Raw genomic sequence first — 22,132 nt, 5'->3', positions numbered from 1 at the left:
GACACACCAAACATGTGGAAGAAGGTGCTCTGGTCAGATGAAACCAAAATTGAACTTTTTGGCCACAATGCAAAACGATATGTTTGGCGTAAAAGCAACACAGCTCATCACCCTGAACACACCATCTCCACTGTCAAACATGGTGGTGGCAGCATCATGGTTTGGACCTGCTTTTCTTCAGCAGGGACAGGGAAGATGATTAAAATTGACAGGAAGATGGATGCAGCCAAATACAGGAACATTCTGGAAGAAAACCTGTTGGTATCTGCACAAGACCTGAGACTGGGACGGAGATTTATCTTCCAACAGGACAATGATCCAAAACATAAAGCCAAATCTACAATGGAATGGTTCAAAAATAAACGTATCCAGGTGTTAGAATGGCCAAGTCAAAGTCCAGACCTGAATCCAATCGAGAATCTGTGGAAAGAGCTGAAGACTGCTGTTCACAAACACTCTCCATCCAACCTCACTGAGCTCGAGCTGTTTTGCAAGGAAGAATGGGCAAGAATGTCAGTCTGTCGATGTGCAAAACTGATAGAAACATACCCCAAGCGACTTGCAGCTGTAATTGGAGCAAAAGGTGGCGCTACAAAGTATTAACGCAAGGGGGCCGAATAATATTGCACGCCCCACTTTTCAGTTTTTTATTTGTTAAAAAAGTTTAAATTATCCAATAAATGTTGTTCCACTTCACGATTGTGTCCCACTTGTTGTTGATTCTTGACAAAAAATTAAAATTTTATATCTTTGTTTGAAGCCTGAAATGTGGCGAAAGGTTGCAAGGTTCAAGGGGGCCGAATACTTTTGCAAGGCACTGTATATATATATATATATATATATATATATATATAATGGCGGAAAGCACTCAGGTGACTTGAAGTTCCGCTCTGAGACCCCCAATTTAGCCAACTTTCAAAATTGTCCGATATGCACGTGTGATACATCATTGGAAAGCTTAAAATCTCAATTTTCTGGGGGAAGAAAATTTTTGACCAGGAGGGCATTTAAAAAACAAAACAAAAATTAAACCGCAAAACCCTATCTGAAGGTGCGAGCACGCGAGAACAGAATTACAGACGCCATGACTTTAATGAGATATTATCGCGTACCTACTTTGTTTTGATCCAAAAACTCCATGTAGCATGTATCACTGAGTGTCAAGACACAGCTGTGAATGGCCACAGCTGGATTTTTTGGGATTTTATGGGTGAAACATGGTAATATAACAAGGGTCGCGATGCAGAAATCGCAGACATCAAGGAGTGGCTGAGATTTTCCTTTTCATATATTTACCTTTTTAAACATTTTTTCACATTTTTCTTTGTTTGGATCGATTATTTATCATCTAACATATCTGAAAAAATGCGACAGAACCCCAAAAAATACAATTAAGCGAAAGTTATGAGGTAAATATCCGTGACTTTTTTTTTTACAGACACCATTTTTTTTCATTGTGACATAATTTGTTTAAAGCTTTAAAAAAAATTATTCACTCGCATATTTTAAAGTCTTTTTTTTTTTTTTAACAAAATATTAGACATCAATTAATAATTCTAAGCTAAAAATGACAGACATTTTGAATAATAAATATAATTCATTACCTTCATTTTATTGCTGGGTTGAAACAAAAGCGGTTGCGCGACGTCTGGAGTTTGGAAGCTTAATGCGCCATGTATTATTATTATTATGAATCTGTTATGCAAGCATATAGACATATTGTTCTATCAAACACAACAGTTGTTTTGGCTTAAAATACAGCAGTTTCTTTTAAAGAGGAGTGCAAGAGCAGAAACTGCTTTTTCAGTCTTGTCCGTGTTTTCGGCCATATATATAAAATCAAAGAACATATAATGATGCTGTAGGAAGTCTGCATTATAGTGTGCCAGAAATAACTTCAAAATACGCCAGTAACGGTAACATACTGCTTGAGGCCAGCATGAGAGTAGATACTGTGCTCGTAATGAATCAGTCAGACAAAACACCTGCTGTGTATGTGACATTTATCTGCTCTATTGAGTGTTTGGTGACGGAGTGCGCAAACCATCTGATACTGATCAGCGATCCATCAGACCTTGCAGACGCCTTTCACTCGTAATTGGTTGCCATTATAAAAAAACATTGCCGGCTGTAACATTTCTTTATTTACTGTGCATTGTCTCCGATGGATAAGTGTACAGTATATCAATGCTCGTAACAACCGAGCGCCCGGGATCATCTGTGTTTCTGTCGGGATCGTGATCAATATCGTCTTAATCATGGTGGGTTTCCCTCGAGCGAGTCACGTATTTACCCGCACAAAGCAGAGACATCAAAGTATGCCTTGGCATTCATGTCAGTCTTTAATTTTCTTTTATAGTCTTTCTGCGGAGGGACATAAAACCATACGCGCACACTAACACCTGCCTCTCTTGGTCTCTCTCTCTTTTCCCCTCTCTTTCTTTCGCACACAAACATGGAAAATCGAAATCACAAATCGGCTTAACACTCCCTGACACGTCTGTGAATTAAGCCCTTCCGTTGCTCTCCCATTATGAAAGCATTGTCAGCAGCTGAATCAGTTACAGGTGATACTTCCTTCCTCTCCTTACCTTCCCATCCATAGCCTCTTTTTTTTGTGCTTCCTGGCAACTTCCATCCGCTCTTCTAATCATTGCGGTACAATTTGAAACTAGAAGTAAAAGGTAGTAAAATTAGAAAATGTACTTTCAACAAGGTATTCGACAATGGCCTGAAAAAATATGATTTTCAGGATAGAACTGGTGATTCTAAAGTACAGTGGACCTAGGCATGTGCCAGTATGAGATTTTGACGGTATGGTAACCTTAAAGTGTCTGTGACAGCATAAAAAAATCTTAAATAGCATAATTATGTGAATTAATGTCATATTTTGAGACAGTTCGACTATATACAACAATTTGGCAAAGCACAAATAACGAGAAATTAGTCTTTTAATCTGCCGTTTGGCCCCACCTGTTATTATAGTGCTAAAATATTTAAAAATGCATTTATTCTGTACGACATGGTAAAATTACTCCGTGATGGTCAAAACTGTCGACTTCTTGAACCTCGCAAAAAGGCATGTGCCGGTATGAGATTTTGACGGTACGATAACCGTGAGCAAAAATACCGCGGTTTCACGGTATCACGGTATTGCAATTATAGCTCCAAAATGTGTTATTTTGAGATGTATGGGTTAAAAAACTTTTTTCCATTGAACAGGATTTTTATTAGGGTTGTTCCGATCATGTTTTTTTGCACGCGATCCGATCCCGATCGTTTTGGTTTGAGTATCTGCCAATCCTGATATTTTCCGATCCGATTGCGTTTTTTTTTTTGCTCCCGATTCAATTCCAATCATTCCCGATAATTTTTCCCGATCATATACATTTTGGCAATGCATTAAGAAAAAAATGAATAAAACTCTGACAAATATATACATTCAACATACAGTACATAAGTCCTGTATTTGTTTATTATGACAATAAATCCACAAGATGGCATTTACATTATTAACATTCTTTCTGTGAGAGGGATCCACGAATAGAAAGACTTGTAATTCTTAAAGGATAAATGTGACTTTGTATATTGTGACTAAATATTGCCATCTAGTGGATTTTTATGAACTTTCAGTAAATGATACTGCAGCCATTTAACTTCTGCCCAAATGCATGATGGGAAGTGCAACCATGACTGTGTGTAGTGCTACCAATTGATATATCTTCTCTGCGTTGGGAAATAACATAAGGTGTTAAGAAAAAGATCATTTACTACCTTTCTTCCCCTCATTGCTTGCTACGATATTTCTAATCATAGGGAAAGGGATTGTGATGATTTAGCCAATTAAAAAAAGGCTCCAAAAGCTGCCAAAATTCACTCTACTTATTTTATGCTGCCTTTTAGCTCTCTATACAGGTAAAATGGCGCCATTACAGATTGACTGCGACAATGCGTGAATCGGTCGTGCAGCGCATGCATTAATTGCGTTAAATATTATAACGTGATACATTTTTAATAAAAATTAATTACCGCCGTTATCGGGATAAATTTGATAACCCTACCTTAAGCCTAAACTAAAGACTCTCGATGAGTGTAACATATTATGTCTGTAACGTTAAATACGATTAGAAAACAATTTAATTAATATATATTTAAAAAAGGCATGTCCGATATTTTTTTGCCGATTCCGATACTTTGAAAATGACGTGATCGGACCCGATCGATCAGGACATCTCTAATTTTTATTTTTCAGAACAAAGTTGCAAATTGGAACATGAAGATATTGTTAAAATAAATAAATGATCCAAAAAAAAAAGAAATATTTTAAATAAAATTATAACTTATAGACTATACCCACAGCCACAGCTAAAGTTGCTCAAGATTAGAGCTAGAACAAAATAGTTTCTATAAAAAAGTAAAACAATTCTGAATAAAATTTTTAAGAATTCATACTGCATGACTTTTTTTTTTTTTTTTTGAGGATGGAAAAGCTCAAGTGAAGTTTCGCCATTTTCAGCCACTGTGTCAACTCTAGTCTACATGATGTCATGCCTTTGTATTAAAAAGAACATAAAGAATTCATAAGTTAGTAAGTCATTTCAAAATGTATAAGTTAGTTAAAATGTAAATATTGTTGTGGAAAGATTTCATCTAAAAAAACACATTGGGAGTGAGACCTCTCCTTGATCCAGCGAACGTGGATTTGTGCTTAGGGCAAGACCATCTTTCTCAATTAACGATCTTTGACGCTATCTCTTTTTCCCCTTCATTCAAACGAATCAAGCTTGTTTTCTCACTCTGCGGCTTTAACACGCGACGAAGTTGCTCTCCCAGCTAAGCCTAGGCTAACATTCGTCTTCGTAAGCTTTTAGTTAGCTTGTATATTGAATTTGAAAGAAAAATGTGCGTTTTGTTTTTGGCAAATTTTTCATGGTGCTAATCTGTTGAAGCTACTCACACATGGAAAAATACAATTGTACAACGTTTTAAATGTATTCATTTCGTATATTCCACTTACCACGATTTGAGAGCTCAATAAATTGAAGAAAAGAACGCCTTATGTCTGGAGTATTTGTTTTTGGGTTCGCTGGCTGTCTAGCCGTTCGCGCACGGCAACAAACAGGAGAGGTGAGCTCTGCTGCGCCACGCCACTTCTGGCTGCATTTTTAACACATAAAAAATAGCGAATACCGCACTACAGTCTGACGGAAAATTTTAGTGGTTTTGAGACCGCAACGTTTTCACACCACGGTAAACCGTGAAGCCGGTAAACGGCACATGCCTACTCCCAAACGATATTTTATGCCACCGGAGTTAGTCTGACTTTTGTCATTTCCCTGCCCGGGCTTGGAAAGCGTAAACAAGCCAGGAGGTGTGACAGCTGGCTGACATGCTAACCCGAACCGACCGGAGTTTCAACGCCTTTTTGAAGTAAAAAAATCACACAAATCTTCCCCGGATTCACACGGCGGCGGCGTTAATTGTCTTCGCCTATCGGCAACCCTCCGGTGTCGTGCAAGTTACAGCTCGTTGTTCCCCTGCTGCGAGCATGAGAGCTCGTTTGCCTGCGAGCATGAGAGCTGGAGAATGACCTTCGGACAAACCGGCCGACGTCAGAGGAGCGCGTAGCCAGTGTTGTTAATAACGGCGTTAGAATATAACGGCGTTACTAACGGCATTATTTTTCTCAGTAGAGAGTAATCTAATTACTTTTCTCATCTTGGCAACACCGTTACCGTTACTGAGAGGGGAAAGGCGTGCGTGACGGACTCACGGAGACGAGAGAGCAGAGCAGGAGTGGGGACGCCGTTGCAAACGCGATGCTAGGTGGCTCCAATAATACCTGACTGTAGCCGATAGCCTACAAACCACGCCCACATAATGCTACAGTAGAAATCATATATTATAGAACTAGATGTAAATTACTGACACGGTGGCGTTAGCAACATATCTAAAGAACTAGATGTGTTAGTAAACAGCCGCCATCTTAAAGCAGTAAACCTCTTAGGAAAGGTCTGCTGTAGAGAACATTCCTAGCGAACCTAAGTAACCTTTTATCTAAAATGCTCCTAAATCGGCAAAATCTTGACTTAAATCTGGTTTTAAATGATGAAACAGTTTTAAAACTTACACATGTCGAAAGTAGAGAGAAGGGAATTCATGCAATAACAGGAGCAGTTTTAACAACTTTAACGGTTGATTCAGAACATTAAATGACTTCCACACATAACAAAGGTTATTATCTAGTTATCGCAATATCTGCAATCCCCCAGTGTCTAGTTAAGTTTAGCCTAAAGAATTGGGCTAGGGCCAATTGTCCGAAAAACCCTTTAAACTTAAAAAAAAAAAAATGAAAATTATCACCAGTTACTTTGCTAAGTAACAAATTACTTTTACATTCAGGTAACTGAGTTACTAACGCAATTACTTTTTGGGAGAAGTAATTTGTAACTGTAATTAATTACTTTTTAAAAGTAAGATTAACAACACTGCGTGTAGCTGCCCGAGCCCAACCCAAGGATAGTGGTCTATTTCCGGGCACACGAAGAGGGCAGAGGGTGCTGGAAGTCTGGACGATATCGAGAACCTCACGAGCATAAGCCGAGAATAGCGCTCTCACGGCGGGCACGCGAAGAGGACCGAGGAGGGTGTGCGACAAGCCACCCGTCATCGGCCGAGTGGCATTCTTGGTGGACAATGAGCACTGTCAGCCATTAAATGCAAGCCACCTCCATTTTAAAACGTGTGCCATGATCCCGGTATTTGACATAATACAAATCAAAATGTTTACTCACTTCATCGTAAGTCCAGTGGTCCCACAGTTGTCGGACTTGTTTTGGCCAATCTCTGGGTAAACGGTCAGTCGGAAAAACATACGCCAAAAAAAAAAAAAAAAAAAGCCCATTCAAAAGGGGAATGTAGGGGCAAAGAGGCATGTGCTCAAGCACCATTCACCCCCCCCCCCCCTGCACGTGCCAAACACGTTGTAGTGAACTCTCGTAGCTGAAATCATGTTGGAGGTGCTGCCTCCCCTGGCAACCACCCCAGGCAAGCATGTTTTGCCCGTTGGCCCTCCTCTAATCTGCAGCTGTTGGTTTCTTTTCAGTTGCCAAAGTACTGAAGTACCGAACGGACCGTGTGAGAGTGTCAGTGGCCAAGGCAAGGCAAATTTATTTCTATAGCACAATTCAACATAAGGCAAATCAAAGTGTTGTATATCACATGAAGATCATAAAAATTACATTAAAATCAATAGAACGTAAAAACATAGGCTATCGAAATAGTAAATAAAATTATACATAAAAATCGCATTTAATCACAAATAGAATAAAAATAAATGAATTAAGATATACTGTATATATATATATATATATATATATATATATATATATATATATATATATATAGGGCTGTCAAACGATTACAATTTTTAATCGAGTTAATTACAGCTTAAAAATTAATTAATCGTAATTAATCGCACTAAATCGCAATTCAAACCATCTATAAAATATGCCATATTTTTCTGTAAATTATATATATTCTGTAAAAATAAATTGTTGGAATGGAAAGATAAGACTCAAGATGGATATATACATTCAACATACGGTACATAAGGACTGTAGTGGGCATTTCACTCTACTGTCATTTAAATCTGTCTATGCTGTCCTCACTCGGAAGCGTCTACTTTTTCCAAAGCTAGACAGCTAGTGAACGACGCCATAATAATCAGACTTCTTCCTTTTTCATCTGATTTATTAATAAAATGGCCTCAAACCATTGTCCTCTTTAGACTGTCGTAAAACTACAAAAAAACAAAAAAAAAGTACACAAGCATTGCATTAGCAACAACGTTAGCTTAGCACGCTATACAGGTTCACTCAACATAAACAAAAAGCGTCTCATACAAAAAATATAACATTTCGCTTACTAACATAATATGTACATTCTTTACAACAACCATACTTACGGACAAATCTTTTCCAAGGATCATATAAGCACAACATTACAACGTAGGCGTCAGCCCGAGACGTCGTACAGCCATATTGAACTGGCAAGACAACAATAAACCATGTCGCAAAGCGACCACAAGAGTTCGCTGTTAGACAGCACAAAAAGCCTTGCTGTAAAACGTACCCAAAAGGCAGAATACTGTCTGAGCGGGACATGTGCGTTAATTGCGTCAAATATTTTAACGTGATTAATTAAAAATATTAATTATCGCGCGATAATTTTGACAGCCCTAAAATATATATATATATAAACTGCTACTGCTAATAATTGATATCTGCAATGGAGATAAGCACAAGAGAAATAGAAAGCACATAGATTGACATACTGTAAGTTATGCTACTCAGAAAGTTCGGTTTGAGCAGTGTGAATGCTGAACCTTTTCAACAAGTCATTTGCAAGTGTTGTTGCGAGATAGCTCTCCAACCCTGGTCTTCTTGGTCTAATGTGAAAGCGCCCTAAGCTCTGTTGTACACTGAAGACCGACTGTGTAACATGAGAATATGCCATTCTGACAGGCTGCATCCACACAATTTGTTCAACAATGGGCCCGCACAATCACCAGCAGGGTGTACAGATGTGTTCACACTCACTGTGCAAATCCTGCATTGTATTGAAATCCTATTCACAGTTTGTCTTTTTTGTCACACTAACACACATTCACACAAAGTGAGAAAAGATGCAAGTGGAGCTTTTCCAACTCGCTTGAAGGTTTTATGTTCCTCATCAGCATTTGGGATAAGGTTCCCTTGTGAGAAAGCAACATTGTGTTGCAACACCCTTGTGTTCCTTGGTACGCAAAAAGCTTCAATCTCCATGCAACCATCTTTACAAAGGGGACAGACAAGAAGAAAATGCTTCTTAGCAGTCAATGAGCCAGATAAGAACTATTTCTGCATCAGTAGCACATATTGACGCTTTTGAGAGAATAAATTGATTGTGAAAATAGCGCCAATCCCTTTGTTCTTTTGGTAATTAACAACATCACACTTTTCTTTTTATTCCTGGTATTCTGCCTCAGTACCCACACCTTTATTCTTGCTTTCTTACCTTCATATCGTTGCTCATCTCTTTGCTAACACCATCTTGCCCCTCGTTCTCTTACATCCCTCGCTCTGCCTTCTAATATTATCGTAAACATGTCAAACGTTTTCAGACGGGTGCTTCATTTCCAAATTGGTGCAATAGGATGCCCTGTGTAGTCATCAAATATCATGGTTATGAACTACAAACTGAACTAGTTCAATACATAATTTGTGAACTTTGATGTAGTTCTAGAAAACATCCTAGGTAACGATGTTGGGCTTTGTCATTTTCTCAAGATTTATTTCAATCGCAACTCGGCAACTGCTTGTAAAAGCAGAGTGTGACCACGCAGTCCCTCCCGTGTGATGCATTTAAATCCGTACACGAAAGAAAGAGTGCTCACAAAACGGACTCGGACAAGCTAGCAACAGAACATAGAATATACAGTAGGGGTGTGCCATCATAGGCACTGTTGGAAGGCAGTCTTTCAGGTCCTCCGCGTGTTCGTTTTCAATTAAGGTGAGACGGCTAGACTACATTGTTAAATGAAGACTGGAGGCATGAGATCAATACTGCGCAGTTTTAATTTCAGAAATTTCTGGGTGCATTTAGTTACAGAACAAGCTGCATGGACAAAATGTGCAATAAGCAGAGAGTTCAGTCTTCCTTATATACAGATAAGAAGGTGTGTCTGGAACGTTTGGTGGTTAGCTCCTTTCTGGCCCATCTTGCAAAATGAACCTTGCTGCGTGGGCAGTTATACATTGACACAAATAGAAACTAGACAGGCCGTGGTCATAAAAGTTCATGATTATCTGATGCGAAATTAACTATCAGTGCTTTCTGTGAAAAACAACTCCATTCATGGTCATGTTTGTTCAATTTTAGCAAGTAATTGGAATATTGCATTAGGCGAGATGCATACTGACTTCAGCACCCCACGATTCGATTTGATTACGATTCAGGGAGCGACGATTCGATGATTGAACGATGATCAATATTATCACCATTATCGATGCATCATAAATTATTAATTAATTATTTAAAATGTCCTAATGATTTAACAGTAGTGTTACCGCTGTACTTGATCCTGGTTTTACACGTTCTGCATCTGGAGTAACTTTTGTACACCACCAAACAACGCACAAATCGACACGTCAGCAAATTCGCTGATTAGCATAGCGCTCGGCGCTAATACAACTAACTACTCTAACATCTCAAAAACAACAATGAAGGCTAAACAGTACAAGGAGGTTTGTGTACTCACTTCTTATAGATGCACATGGGGCTTAGCAACACACTAGGGACATTTTCCAATCAACATGACTTGAACCTACTGCTGGACAACTGAAAAGCAAAGAGCAACGAACTCTCTCTCTACCCCTCTCGCTCTAAAAAAAATTATAAATATACACACACACTGTATGGCTGTCGTTGAATCACATTTCAAAATATGTTGGGTGTTTTGGCTCTCTCGGTCAGAAAGGTTCCCGACCCTTGATCTAAACATTGCCGCTGTTTATGATTAAAAAAAGATGAGATGCCTTCTTACAGCTAAAAACAACGACTAGCTCCTTTGTTTTGCACTTTACATTGTTAGCAGACACAACTCGACTACTTAGTCCAATTGGATTAAATGTTTTTTTTTCCCCCCAATTTTGTGTCTTCATCCAGGGTGCAGTGATCACGCCAGCCATGGACCACACTATGTCCATGCAGCCTGCCAGTATGATGGCTCCCCTCACCCAGCAGATGAACCATCTGTCCCTGGGCACCACAGGAAGTGTGAGTATCCCCTGCAAGTGTCCAAACAAAACAAGTGTTGAGGACCACTTACCATTCAGTTTTATAAACAGTTCTTAGAAATCAGATCATATTGAATCAGTGTTGTTTTCGTTAACGATGACAATAACGAAAATTTTTCGTCAATGAACAATTTTTTCATGACGATGACGTCACGGTGACGTGCTGAAAATGTGTCTTAAGAGACTAAAACATAACGAAATGGATGACAGTTGTCGTCTGATGACACGAGAACGAGATGAACATTTGCCGTATTTTCCATCATAAATTCAGAATGTGTGTTTTTTTTTAATTGTATGTGTAGTTAGCACACATTTAGCAGTGTTTTGTCGTGTCACTCATGTGCTGTGTGTGTACTCAACTTTAGCGTTTTTGACTTTACGACGTAGGAGTCTCATCCGCCATTTTGTCTCGTCGTTTTTTTTTTTTCTTTTGTCGCATAAATAGTACCTTATTGTACACCACCGTATCTTACTTTTTACTTTATTAATATGACAATCATTCCTAAGGATAAAAAAAAAACCTTCGGATAAAAAAAAAACCTTCCATTTTTAGAAATCTTTTTCCAAGTCTTTATTCAATATGGACAAACTGGGCCAAATGTGCCCTTCCTTTAAAGCAGTGCTTCTCAATTATTTTCCGTTACGCTACCCCCAGGAAGACATAAAGGTTTTGCAACCCCCCAACTCTCTGCCGCCACCGTAAATCATATAATTTGTCAAATTTTATAAGTGCGTAAATGAATAGAACAAAAACGATTGTCATTGGACAGAGGGACAGTTTTGGTTTTTTGCTGCAGGCAGTAACAGCTCCTTTTCTATGGTGTGGGGTTACAGTATTTTGCACTGAGCTAGGGCTGCAGCTATCAATTATTTTTGTAGTCGATTAATTGATGAACTAGTTAGTTCGAATAATCGATTAATCGGATAAGGAACATAAAAAATTAAAATACCTGAGCTAAGCGTCATACGGTATAAACAAATAAATGAGAAGTACAACAAAAGAACAATTGGCTATTTTGCATCGTAAAAATAGTCCGCTAGCTTAAATGCTATCAAATCAAACTTTTTTTTTTTTTTAACCAATGCTCTTAACAAATGGTTCAAACGCATATTATATTATACATATATACCTTTAAAAACTAAATTACCAATGCCTAAAAAAAAAAAAATAGCTCAAACAAAAACTTATGTTGGTTTTAACAGGGAGCAGCTGGATTGAGCCATGTGAAATGAGTCATGTCACATTCACTGTTGCCACTAGAGGGCAGTGTATCCACCCAAATCAATAAAACTAAATGCAAACACTTTCAAAACAAACCATTACAATGCCACTTCAATTAAACAAATACTGGATGGAGCGAATTTTTAATTTCTAATTGATTAATCATTGCACCACTACACTGAGCAACTTGGTATGCCACCTTATATGATGCTAACAGTGCTCGGTGGTTTACTGATGTAACACTGACAAAGGCAATATTGGGCACGTTTTTGCTGAAAAATATCAAGCAGCTAATCAATATGATTGGGGTCTAATGTTTTAATCGATTTGGCTTCCTGCTGTCCGCTGCAAACATTTTTCGACACAGTAAACTGACTAGTCTTTCCTCGTCTCCCACTGTACTAAAAGTCAAAGCCAAATACTACATAGACTTCGTCATATTTCCTCGTCTTAGCTCTTCATATCTCCAGTGCTCTTTTCTGTGTGCTCTTGTTTGGTTGAAAAATATTACGCACACTCTTGGAAATGAGAGCGCCACTGCCACCCACTGACTGCATGTGCAATTACTAGGGGTGTCAAACGATTAAAATTTTTTAACCGAGTTAATTACAGCTTAAAAATTAATTAATCGTAATTAATCGCAATTAATCGCAATTCAAACCATTGTTGGAATGGAAAGATAAGACACAAGATGGATATGTACATTCAACATACGGTACATAAGTACTGTATTTCTTTAATATAACAATAAATCAACAAGATGGCATTACCATTATTAACATTCTGTTAAAGCGATCCATGGATAAAGACTTGTAGTTCTTAAAAGACAAGTTATAGAAATTTTATATCAAAACCCCACTTATTGTTTTCGTTTTAATAAAATTTGTAAAAATTTCAATCAAAAAATAAACTATTAGCTCGCCATTGTTGATGTGAATAATTACTTACGCAATGCTCATGGGTGCTGAAGCCTATAAAGTCAGTCGCACCCAACCGCCAGCAGAGGGCGGCAAAACTCTGAAAAACACAACAAGTACACCTTTCACTGTGCTCTCATTTTAATCTGTTTGAGCGGGGCATTTGTGCGTTAATTGCGTCAAATATTTTAACGGGATTAATTTAAAAAATTAATTACCGCTCGTTAACGCGATAATTTTGACAGCCCTAGTGTTGAGGTAATTATCGAGGGTTGATTGATTAAATATTTGCTTGATTGATTGAATATTTGCTTGTGCTCATATATACCACAAATAATACAAATTGCCATATTTTTCTCTTATTGATATAACCAGTAAATGATTATTGCTTGCTATACTAGGTTGTAGTATAATGTTTAAGTGTTACAAAGAGTAAAGAGGGTCGGGATGACAACTGCCTTGCTTCATGGCCGCATCATTGCGTAACTAGACCTTCCGAGAAATCTTCAGCACCTGGCGTCTGGACTTTTCCATTCGAGGACATCTTCCATGGCCGCAGCGTTGCATAACTGAAGTGTCTGGGTCATTTTGACCATTTTTTACATGTGCGTTTGCTTACACACATGTACTTAGTTAGTTCCACCTACATGCTCACACATAGCCAACCAAAATCACATGGGTGTCTTCAGCTTGCCCCCCCCCCTCAGGGCGGCACCCTTCTGTGTTACGACAAATCCCTAAATAAAAATAGCAAGGAGGGTTTTTCCTAAGATCAATTTTGGTGACTATACAGCGTAATCTAGCATTCCTCTGTCTCGTCCCTCTTTTGCTCTCCTTGGCCAAGAAAACTGAGTGTCTTCTCTCCTTATTTTTGGGTAATTTTAAAAATGTCTACCTAAGGGTCTATTTTTGAACTTGACACCTTGCAATTACCGTATTTTTTGGACTATAAGTCGCAGTTTTTTTTCATAGTTTGGCTGGGGGTGCGACTTATACTCAGGAGCGACTTATGTGTGAAATTATTAACACATTTTTATATTATTTCCCATGTTAATTTGGTGTTTTGGAGTGACACTGATGATTTGCTAAACTTGTTAGCATGTTCTTGATGCTATAGTTATCTGAGTAACTCTTAACAGCTATGTTACGTTAACATACTGGCCACGTTCGCATTTTGTTGTTCATGCATCATGTAACATTATCATACTGTACACTTATTCAGGGTGTTGTTCTATATTGTATTTTAATTTCAAATTGCCTTTCAAGATGAAATATCTGTTCTATGTGCTGGATTTGATCAAGTAAATTTCCCCCAAAAATGCGACTTATACTCCAGTGCGACTTATATATGTTTTTTTCCTCCTCATTGGGCATTTTATGGCTGGTGCGACTTATACTCAGGTGCGACTTATAGTCCGAAAAATACGGTACACTTTTTTCTAGTACGACAAAAAAGTGTGTTCCCCTAACCCTAACCCTCACGATTTGCGAAGTACTGCTTTAAAGTGAAGTTGCTGTAAAACATTTTTAAGATCAAACAATACCTGCCTTCAGCACCAGTCATTGAAAAATGGCATCGCTTCCCTAAAAACTATGATGAGACAGGTTATCCAGTCTTTTTGCTTTCTCACACTGTCGCCCTCTCACATACTACATCACACTTGAATTTTCTCACCCATACACACACACACATGCGTGCTCACAATCGCTTCCTTTAAATCAAGAACCACCTCCATTCCCGGATCTCGGCGGCTTAAAGTTGTCACCAGTCTTCCTGCTTTAACCCTCATGCCCGGGGCACAGCTTTGCTCTGCCTGAACGTTTAATCACAATGTGGGTGTATGTGTGATTGAAAGAGTGCTTTACAGTTACCAATGTGTTTCCCGGTGAGCTGTCAGTATCTGTGATGCCGTGTTGGTCCTGTCAGAATGACCCCCCCCATATAATCTGCCCCATCTGTGCTAACAGTACGGATTAGATATATAATAGCTTTTGATGTCTGATGATTTGTATTAGAGGAAAATAGCTGTTTCAAGGCAGTCATTTTTGTTTAAATTTTCTTTGATCTGTCTAGTTCGGTTTCCTGGGGCAACGTGATGTGAACTCTATTGGTGAGTTGCGCATACTCCCTGCAACATTTGATAGTCTTGTCCTTTACATGCCACAAATGGACAAGTTTTCACAGTAACTGGTTGAGAAAGCTGGAAAAAAGAAAGACGTCTAAAGTAAAGTGGACTTGACATGCTAGATCCTCAGAGCCGATTCCTCAAGTGCACGCACATGTTGGTGGAGTTGTTTTGGACAACCTCCTTCTGGTCACATAACTTCGCCGCAGACGGAAGTGGCAACAGTTCTCACGCTAGAAGTACAAAAAAAAGAAAAAAGTGGAATTGCTGCTTCAACTCAAGTAAAATAGTGCAGACTGAAATTTATTTTAAATGGAAAAAGTTTTTAAATTTCACAAATTGGACCATCACAAAATAATTATTTCCTTGACTGACATCCAATAGCAACCTGGCGTGACAGATTGATGGATCTGTATATCTGGTATGAATATATTACTCATATCAAGATCCATTTGAGTCCTTTAAAAATATATATGTATCTATGTAGTCCCTGAACGAGTTCCATTCCTGTGCTGGTGTTGTAATCCGAATTTCCACCTAAATGGGAATTAACCTTTTAAGTACCCCTAAATAGCCCCTAAATCTCAAAATAACTATCCAAAACATGTTTTATACGTCATTGTGCAGTGGTATGAAAAAGTATCTAAACCTTTTGGAATCTCACATTTCTTCATAAAATCACCATCAAATGTGATGTGATCTTTGTCAAAATCACACAGATGAAAATACAGCTGTCTGCTTCAACTAAAACTACCCAAACATTTATAGGTTTTCATATTTTAGTGAGGATAGAATGAACAAAATGACAGAAGGAGGAAAAATAAGTAAGTGTGCCCTCTGCTTAAGGAGACTTATAGAGCAATTGAAACCAATTTTTACCAAACAATATAAGTCAGGTGTGTGCCTAATCGCCGATGAGTGGTTTCAAGCTGCGCTACCCACTATAAAACACACACCTGGTAAGAATTGTCTTGATGAGAAGCACTGTCTGATGTGCATCATGTCCCGTTCAAAGGAGCTGTCTGAAGACCTGCGATCAAGGATTGTTGATTTGTATAAAGCTGGAAAAGGATACAAAACCATCTCTAAAAGTGTGGATGTTTATCAATCGACAGTCAGAGAAGTTGTCTACAAATGGAGAGAGTTTAGTACTGTTGCTTCTCTCCCAAGGACTGGCCGTCCACCAAAGATGACACCAATAGTTCAGCGCAGAGTACTCAGAGAGGTAAAAAAAAGAACCTTAGAGCGTCTGCTAAAGACTTACAGAAATCACTGACACAGTCCACTATCTCTGTGCACACATCAACTATATGTAAAACTATGGCCAAAAATGGTGTTCATGGGAGGACTCCACAGAGGAACCCACTGCTGTCTAAAAAAAACCCCAACATTTTTTCTCGTTTAATATTCACAAAAAGGCACTTGGACACTCCACAGAAGTTTTGGCAAAATATTTTTGGACTGATAAAACCAAAGTTGAATTGTTTCCGAGGAACATACAACGTCATGTGTGGAGGAAAAATGGAACAGCTCACCAACATCATCACCTCATCCCCAGCATGTTGGAGGGAGCATCATGATTTGGGGCTGTTTAGCTGCCTCAGGGCCTGGACAACTTGCAATCATTAATGGAAGAATGAATTCAAAAGTTTATCAGGATGTTTTGCAGGAAAACCTGAGGCCGTCTGTCAGACAGTTGAATCTAAAAAGAGGATGGATGCTGCAACAAGACAATGATCCAAAACACAAAAGTAAATCGACTTCAGAATGGTTTTAGAAGAACAAAATACACATTTTGGAGTGGCCAAGTCAAAGTCCAGACTTGAACCCCATTGAGATGCTGTGGCATGACCTAAAGACAGCGATTCATGCCAAACATCCCAGGAATCTGACTGAACTGCAGCAGTTTTGTAGAGAAGAATGGGCCAAGAATATACCTGATCGATGTGCCAGACTGATCTACAGCTACGGGAAGCGTTGGTTGAAGTTATTGCTGCCAAATGAGGGTTCAGAAAATATTAAACGTGGTGGCTCACTTACGTATTTTTCACCCATTCTGTCATTTTTTTGGATTCTATCCTCATTAAAATATGAAAACCTATAAATGTTTGGGTTGTTTTAGTTAAAGCAGACAGTTTTTTCATCCGTGTGATTTTGCCTGATTTGACTATTCTTACCAGGTGTGTGTTTTATAGTGGGCAGAGCAGCTGGATACCACTCATCAGTGATTAGGCACACATATGACTTAAATTGTTTGGTAAAAATTGGTTTCAATTAGGGTTGTTCCGATCATATTTTTTTGCTTCCTATCCGATCCCGATCGTTTTGGTTTGAGTATCTGCCGATCCCGATATTTCCCGATCCGATTGCTTTTTTTTTTTTTTTTGCTCCCGATTAGATTCCAATCATTCCCGATAATTTTTCCCGATCATATACATTTTGGCAATGCATTAAGAAAAAAAAGAATAAAACTCGGACGAATATATACATTCAACATACAGTACATGAGTACTGTATTTGTTTATTATGACAATAAATCCTCAAGAGGGCATTTACATTATTAACATTCTCTCTGTGAGAGGGATCCACGGATAGAAAGACTTGTAATTCTTAAATAATAAATGTGAATTGGTAGATTGTGACTAAATATTGCCATCTAGTGTATTTGTTGAGCTTTCAGTCAATGATACTGTAGCCATTTTACTGTTCTGCCCAAATGCATGATGGGAAGTGCAACCAATGACTGTGCGTAGTGGCACCAATTGATATATCTTCTCTGCGTTGGGAAATAACATAGTTAAGAAAAAGATGAACTACTATCTTTCTTCCCCACATTGCATCCCACAATATTTCTAATGGTTGAGAGAGGGATTGTAAGGCTTTAGCCAATTAAAAAAAGGCTCCAAAGACTGCCAAAATTCTCTCTACTCATGTTACGCTGCCTTTTAGCTCTATATATAGGTAAAACGGCGCCATTATAGATTGAACGTGACAATGCGTGAGTGGGTTGTGCAGCGCATTTGTTAATTGCGTTAAATATTTTAGCGTTATTACCGCCGTTAACGCGATAAATTTGGTAGCCCTACTTTACGCCAAAACTAAGGACTTTGGATGAGTGTAAGACATTTTGTCTGTAACGTTAAATACAATTAGAAAACGATTTGATTAAAAAAAGGCATGTCCGATATTTTGTTGCCGATTCCAATACTTTGAAAATGACGTGATCGGGATGCCGATCGATCGCGACATCTTTAGTTTCAATTACTCCTTAAGTCTCCTTAGGCTGAGGGTTCACCTACTTATCCCCCCCTTCTGTCATTATTTGCATGCTATCCTCATTAAAATATGAAAACCTTTAAATGTTTGGGTGGTTTTCGTTAAAGCAGACACTGTTTTTTCATCTGTGTGGTTTTGACAAAGATCAGATCACATTTGATGGTGATTTTATGCAGAAATGTGAGAAATTCCAAAAGGTTCAGACACTTTTTCATACCACTGTATGTTCTAGTCTCCTAATAGACATTTTGGGGATGACGTGGCTCAGTGGTAGTGTAGTCATTCCCCAACTCAGAGGTTGTGGGTTCGATTCTCTCCCCTGATGAACTTGTCTAAGTATCCTTGAGTAAGATACTGAACCCCACGTTGCTCCTGGTGCTGCGACACCAGTAGGTAGATAAGGAGACAGTGTCAAGTGCTTTGACGGCCTTAAAAGGTGGAAAGGCGCTATACAAGTGTAACACCATTTACCATTTTAGCTCATCGACCAAATATTTTCGTTATCGTCATTGTTAACGAAAACAACACTGCCAGCAACCTAATTTGACCTTACAACTTCCAGTGTTTGGCAAGAACTGTTTGGTTAGTTATCTGGCGGAAACCAATTCTGTGTTTACAATTTTGACATTGTGGCTACTGTGAAGGCCAGTGACCTCTTAAGTAGGCACCGCACCTCAGAATACTTTTAGTTGCTGGACAACAAGGCTGTGTATGGTTGCGGCTTTAGTCCTCCCACAAAGAAAATAACCCAATGTTCTGGTTTGGTGACCATGCTTTTCCGAGAAATCTGTTCTGTTGACAATCAGTTCAGTGAAGGAGAGGCAAGAAAAACTTCACCGAGGCTTGTACTGAAAAAGCGTGACTCACTCAGTCTGTTTTTTTCTCCCACCAAAATAAGGTTAAAACAAACTGTTGAAATGAAAATCTTTGGCTCGCAATGGGTTTGTGTCAATGCATCGGATCAGTAATGTATTTGGCAGGAAATCATTTGATTTGGTTACTGTGTAATTTTGCATTAGGTTTGGGGAAGCTTATTGATGTTGCGGTATCATGTCATTTTCTTGTATTGTGGAAATCAATTCCGTGATTGAGGAAGGCTTGGAGTATCAATTTAAGCATCGATCTATCCAATGTTGTTATTTGCCTTCTGTGTATGTCGCTTAAGACATTATTCATACTACATACAGTGATGACACAAAACGTACATTTCTGGGAGTAAAGCTGTCTTATTACAATGATGCACTGCAAAAAAATGCCACTTCTAAAACGAGTAAAAAATGATTTGAAATGAGATAAGAATTGCCTATAACAAGTAAGAAAATTCCGCCAATGGAACAAAAAATTTTTTGTCTTGCTAACAATTCTTAAAATAAGACAGCCATTCAGGATGAACTAGTCAAATATAACTAGTTTCAAGATCTTGTTGAACTAATAAAATATAACTAGTTTCAAGATCTCATTCATCCTGAATGGATGTCTTTTTTTAAGACTTCTTACCAAGACAAAAATTGCTTGTTCCATTGGCGAAATGTTCTTTTCATAAGAAATTCTTCTCATTTTACTTAAATTTTTACTTGTTTTAGAAGTGGCATTTTTTTCCAGTGTGTTTTATGAAGCAGAAGATTTAACAAAATAAAATAATAATAATAATAATAATACAGTATTTTCTGGACTGTAAGATGCACCTGATTGCCTTCCATTTCTTTCAAAAGCCTACAATGCGCCTTATAATCTGATGCGCTTTATATACAGTATGGGTCAATATTGGTTCATAGACTTCATAATGTATTAACAGGACACGGGACGCAGGGCCGATTTATAGGGGGCCTGTCTCCGTGAAAGCTGACCAAATGGAAACAAAGACAAAGAGCTTTTTCCGTTGAAAATTCTTTTGAATAAATGCTTAAATCCATGAATTCTGTGTAGATATGGACGTAAAATAGTCTCGATTCTTGGTTAAAAGCAAAAAAAAAAAACTGTGCAGTCAGCAGTTATTTTACGAAAATATTGCGAAGTATGATGTTAGTCAGTAAGGAAATTAACAGCCGCTATATGTAGACAAAGAACTTTTGTCGTTGAAATTTCTTGTGAATAAATGCTCAAATCCCTGAATTCTTTATAGATATGGGTGTAAAACAGTCTCGATTCTTTGTTAAAAGAGCAAAAAAAACGGGCAATGAGCATTTATTTTACGTAAATATTACGAATTATGACGCCAATGCTGTAGTGGAATTCTCTATAGATATGGACATAAAACAGTATCGATTCTTGGTTAAAAGCACACAAAAAAAAGTGCAGTTAGCATTCATTTTACATAAATATATCAAAGTACGATGCTCGTCTGTCAGTCAATGTTGCTGCCGCCATATGTAAACAGAGCTTTTCCGGTGAAAATTCTGGGGAATAAATGCTTAAATCCCTGTATTCTTTATAGATATGGACATAAAATAGTCTCGATACTTGGTAAAAAGCACAAAAAAAAAAAAAAAAAAGTATTTTATTTTACGTAAATTTTGGGAACTATGAGGCTAGTCAGTAAGGAAATTGAAAATTCATGTGAATAAATGCTCAGATCCCTGAATTTTTTTATAGAAATGGGTGTAAAACAGTCTCGATTCTTTATGAAAAGAGCAAAAAAACGGGCAATTAGCATTTACTGTATTTTACGTAAATATTATGAATTATGACGCCAATGCTGTAGTAGAATTCTTTATAGATTTGGACATAAAACAGTATTGATTCTTGGTTAAAAGCAACAACAAAAAAAGTGCCGTTAGCATTAATTTTATGTAAATATGTCGAAGTACAATGCTAGTATGTTAGTAAATATAGCTAGCCACCACCTTATGTAAACAGAGCTTTTCCGGTGAAAATTCCTGTGAATAAATGCTTAAATCTCTGAATTCTTTATAGATATGGACGTATGACAGTCTCGATTCATAGTTAAAAGCAAAAAAAATAACGCGCAGTTAGCATTCATTTTACGTAGAGATGTCGAAGTACGATGCTAGTCTCTCAGTCAATATGGCAGCCACCATATGTAAACAGAGCTTTTGTGATAAAAATTCTTGTGAATAAATGCTTAAATCCCTGAATTCTTTATAGATATGGACGTAGAACACTCTCAATTTTTAATTAAAAGTAAAAAAAAAAAAATGCAGTTAGCATTTATTTTACGTAAATATGTCGAAGTACGATGCTAGTCTCTCAGTCAATGTGGCAGCCACCATATGTAAACAGAGCTTTTGTGATGAAAATTCTTGTGAATAAATGCTTAAATCCCTGAATTCTTTATAGATATGGACGTAGAACACTCTCAATTTTTAATTAAAAGTTAAAAAAAAAAAAAAAATGCAGTTAGCATTTATTTTACGTAAATATGTCGAAGTACAATATGCTAGTCCGTCAGTCAATGTGGCGGCCGCCATATGTAAACAGAGCTTTTCCGGTGAAAATTTTCGTGTATAAATGCTTAAATCCCTGAATTCTTTATAGATATGGGCGTAAAACAGTCTTGACACTTGGTAAAAAGCAAAAAAAAAACGAAAAAAAAACGTGCAGGTAGCATGTATTTTAGATAAATATTGCAAATATTGTTAATAGGCTTCCATGATAAGAATGCGTCATGTATCTCTTATGCCCTATAATCTGCTTGTTTTCCTTAAACTATGGTGTAAGTGCTATTTATTTTATACTGGGTGTCTTAGAGTAATACAAGCAGTCAGACAGGAAATACGAGAAACGATACTATTC

General features: G+C 37.8%; 1 protein-coding gene across 5 annotated transcripts in view; it reads left to right on the top strand.

Annotated features, from left to right (window-relative positions):
- Nucleotides 1-22,132, top strand: part of rbms3 (RNA binding motif, single stranded interacting protein) — a 629,442-nt gene that overhangs the window by 570,876 nt on the left and 36,434 nt on the right. For all 5 annotated transcript variants that reach the window (XM_057827865.1, XM_057827863.1, XM_057827866.1 and 2 more), the window contains exon 11: nucleotides 10,708-10,818. In XM_057827865.1, the coding sequence (XP_057683848.1) occupies nucleotides 10,708-10,818 (111 nt within the window). The remainder of the gene's footprint in view (nucleotides 1-10,707; nucleotides 10,819-22,132) is intronic.

This window comes from Corythoichthys intestinalis, chromosome 22 (genome assembly GCF_030265065.1).
Source record: "Corythoichthys intestinalis isolate RoL2023-P3 chromosome 22, ASM3026506v1, whole genome shotgun sequence".
NCBI classification, from domain to species: domain Eukaryota; kingdom Metazoa; phylum Chordata; class Actinopteri; order Syngnathiformes; family Syngnathidae; genus Corythoichthys; species Corythoichthys intestinalis.
The sequence above is the reverse complement of the archived record's forward strand: the minus strand, read 5'-3'. Positions and strand labels throughout refer to the sequence as shown.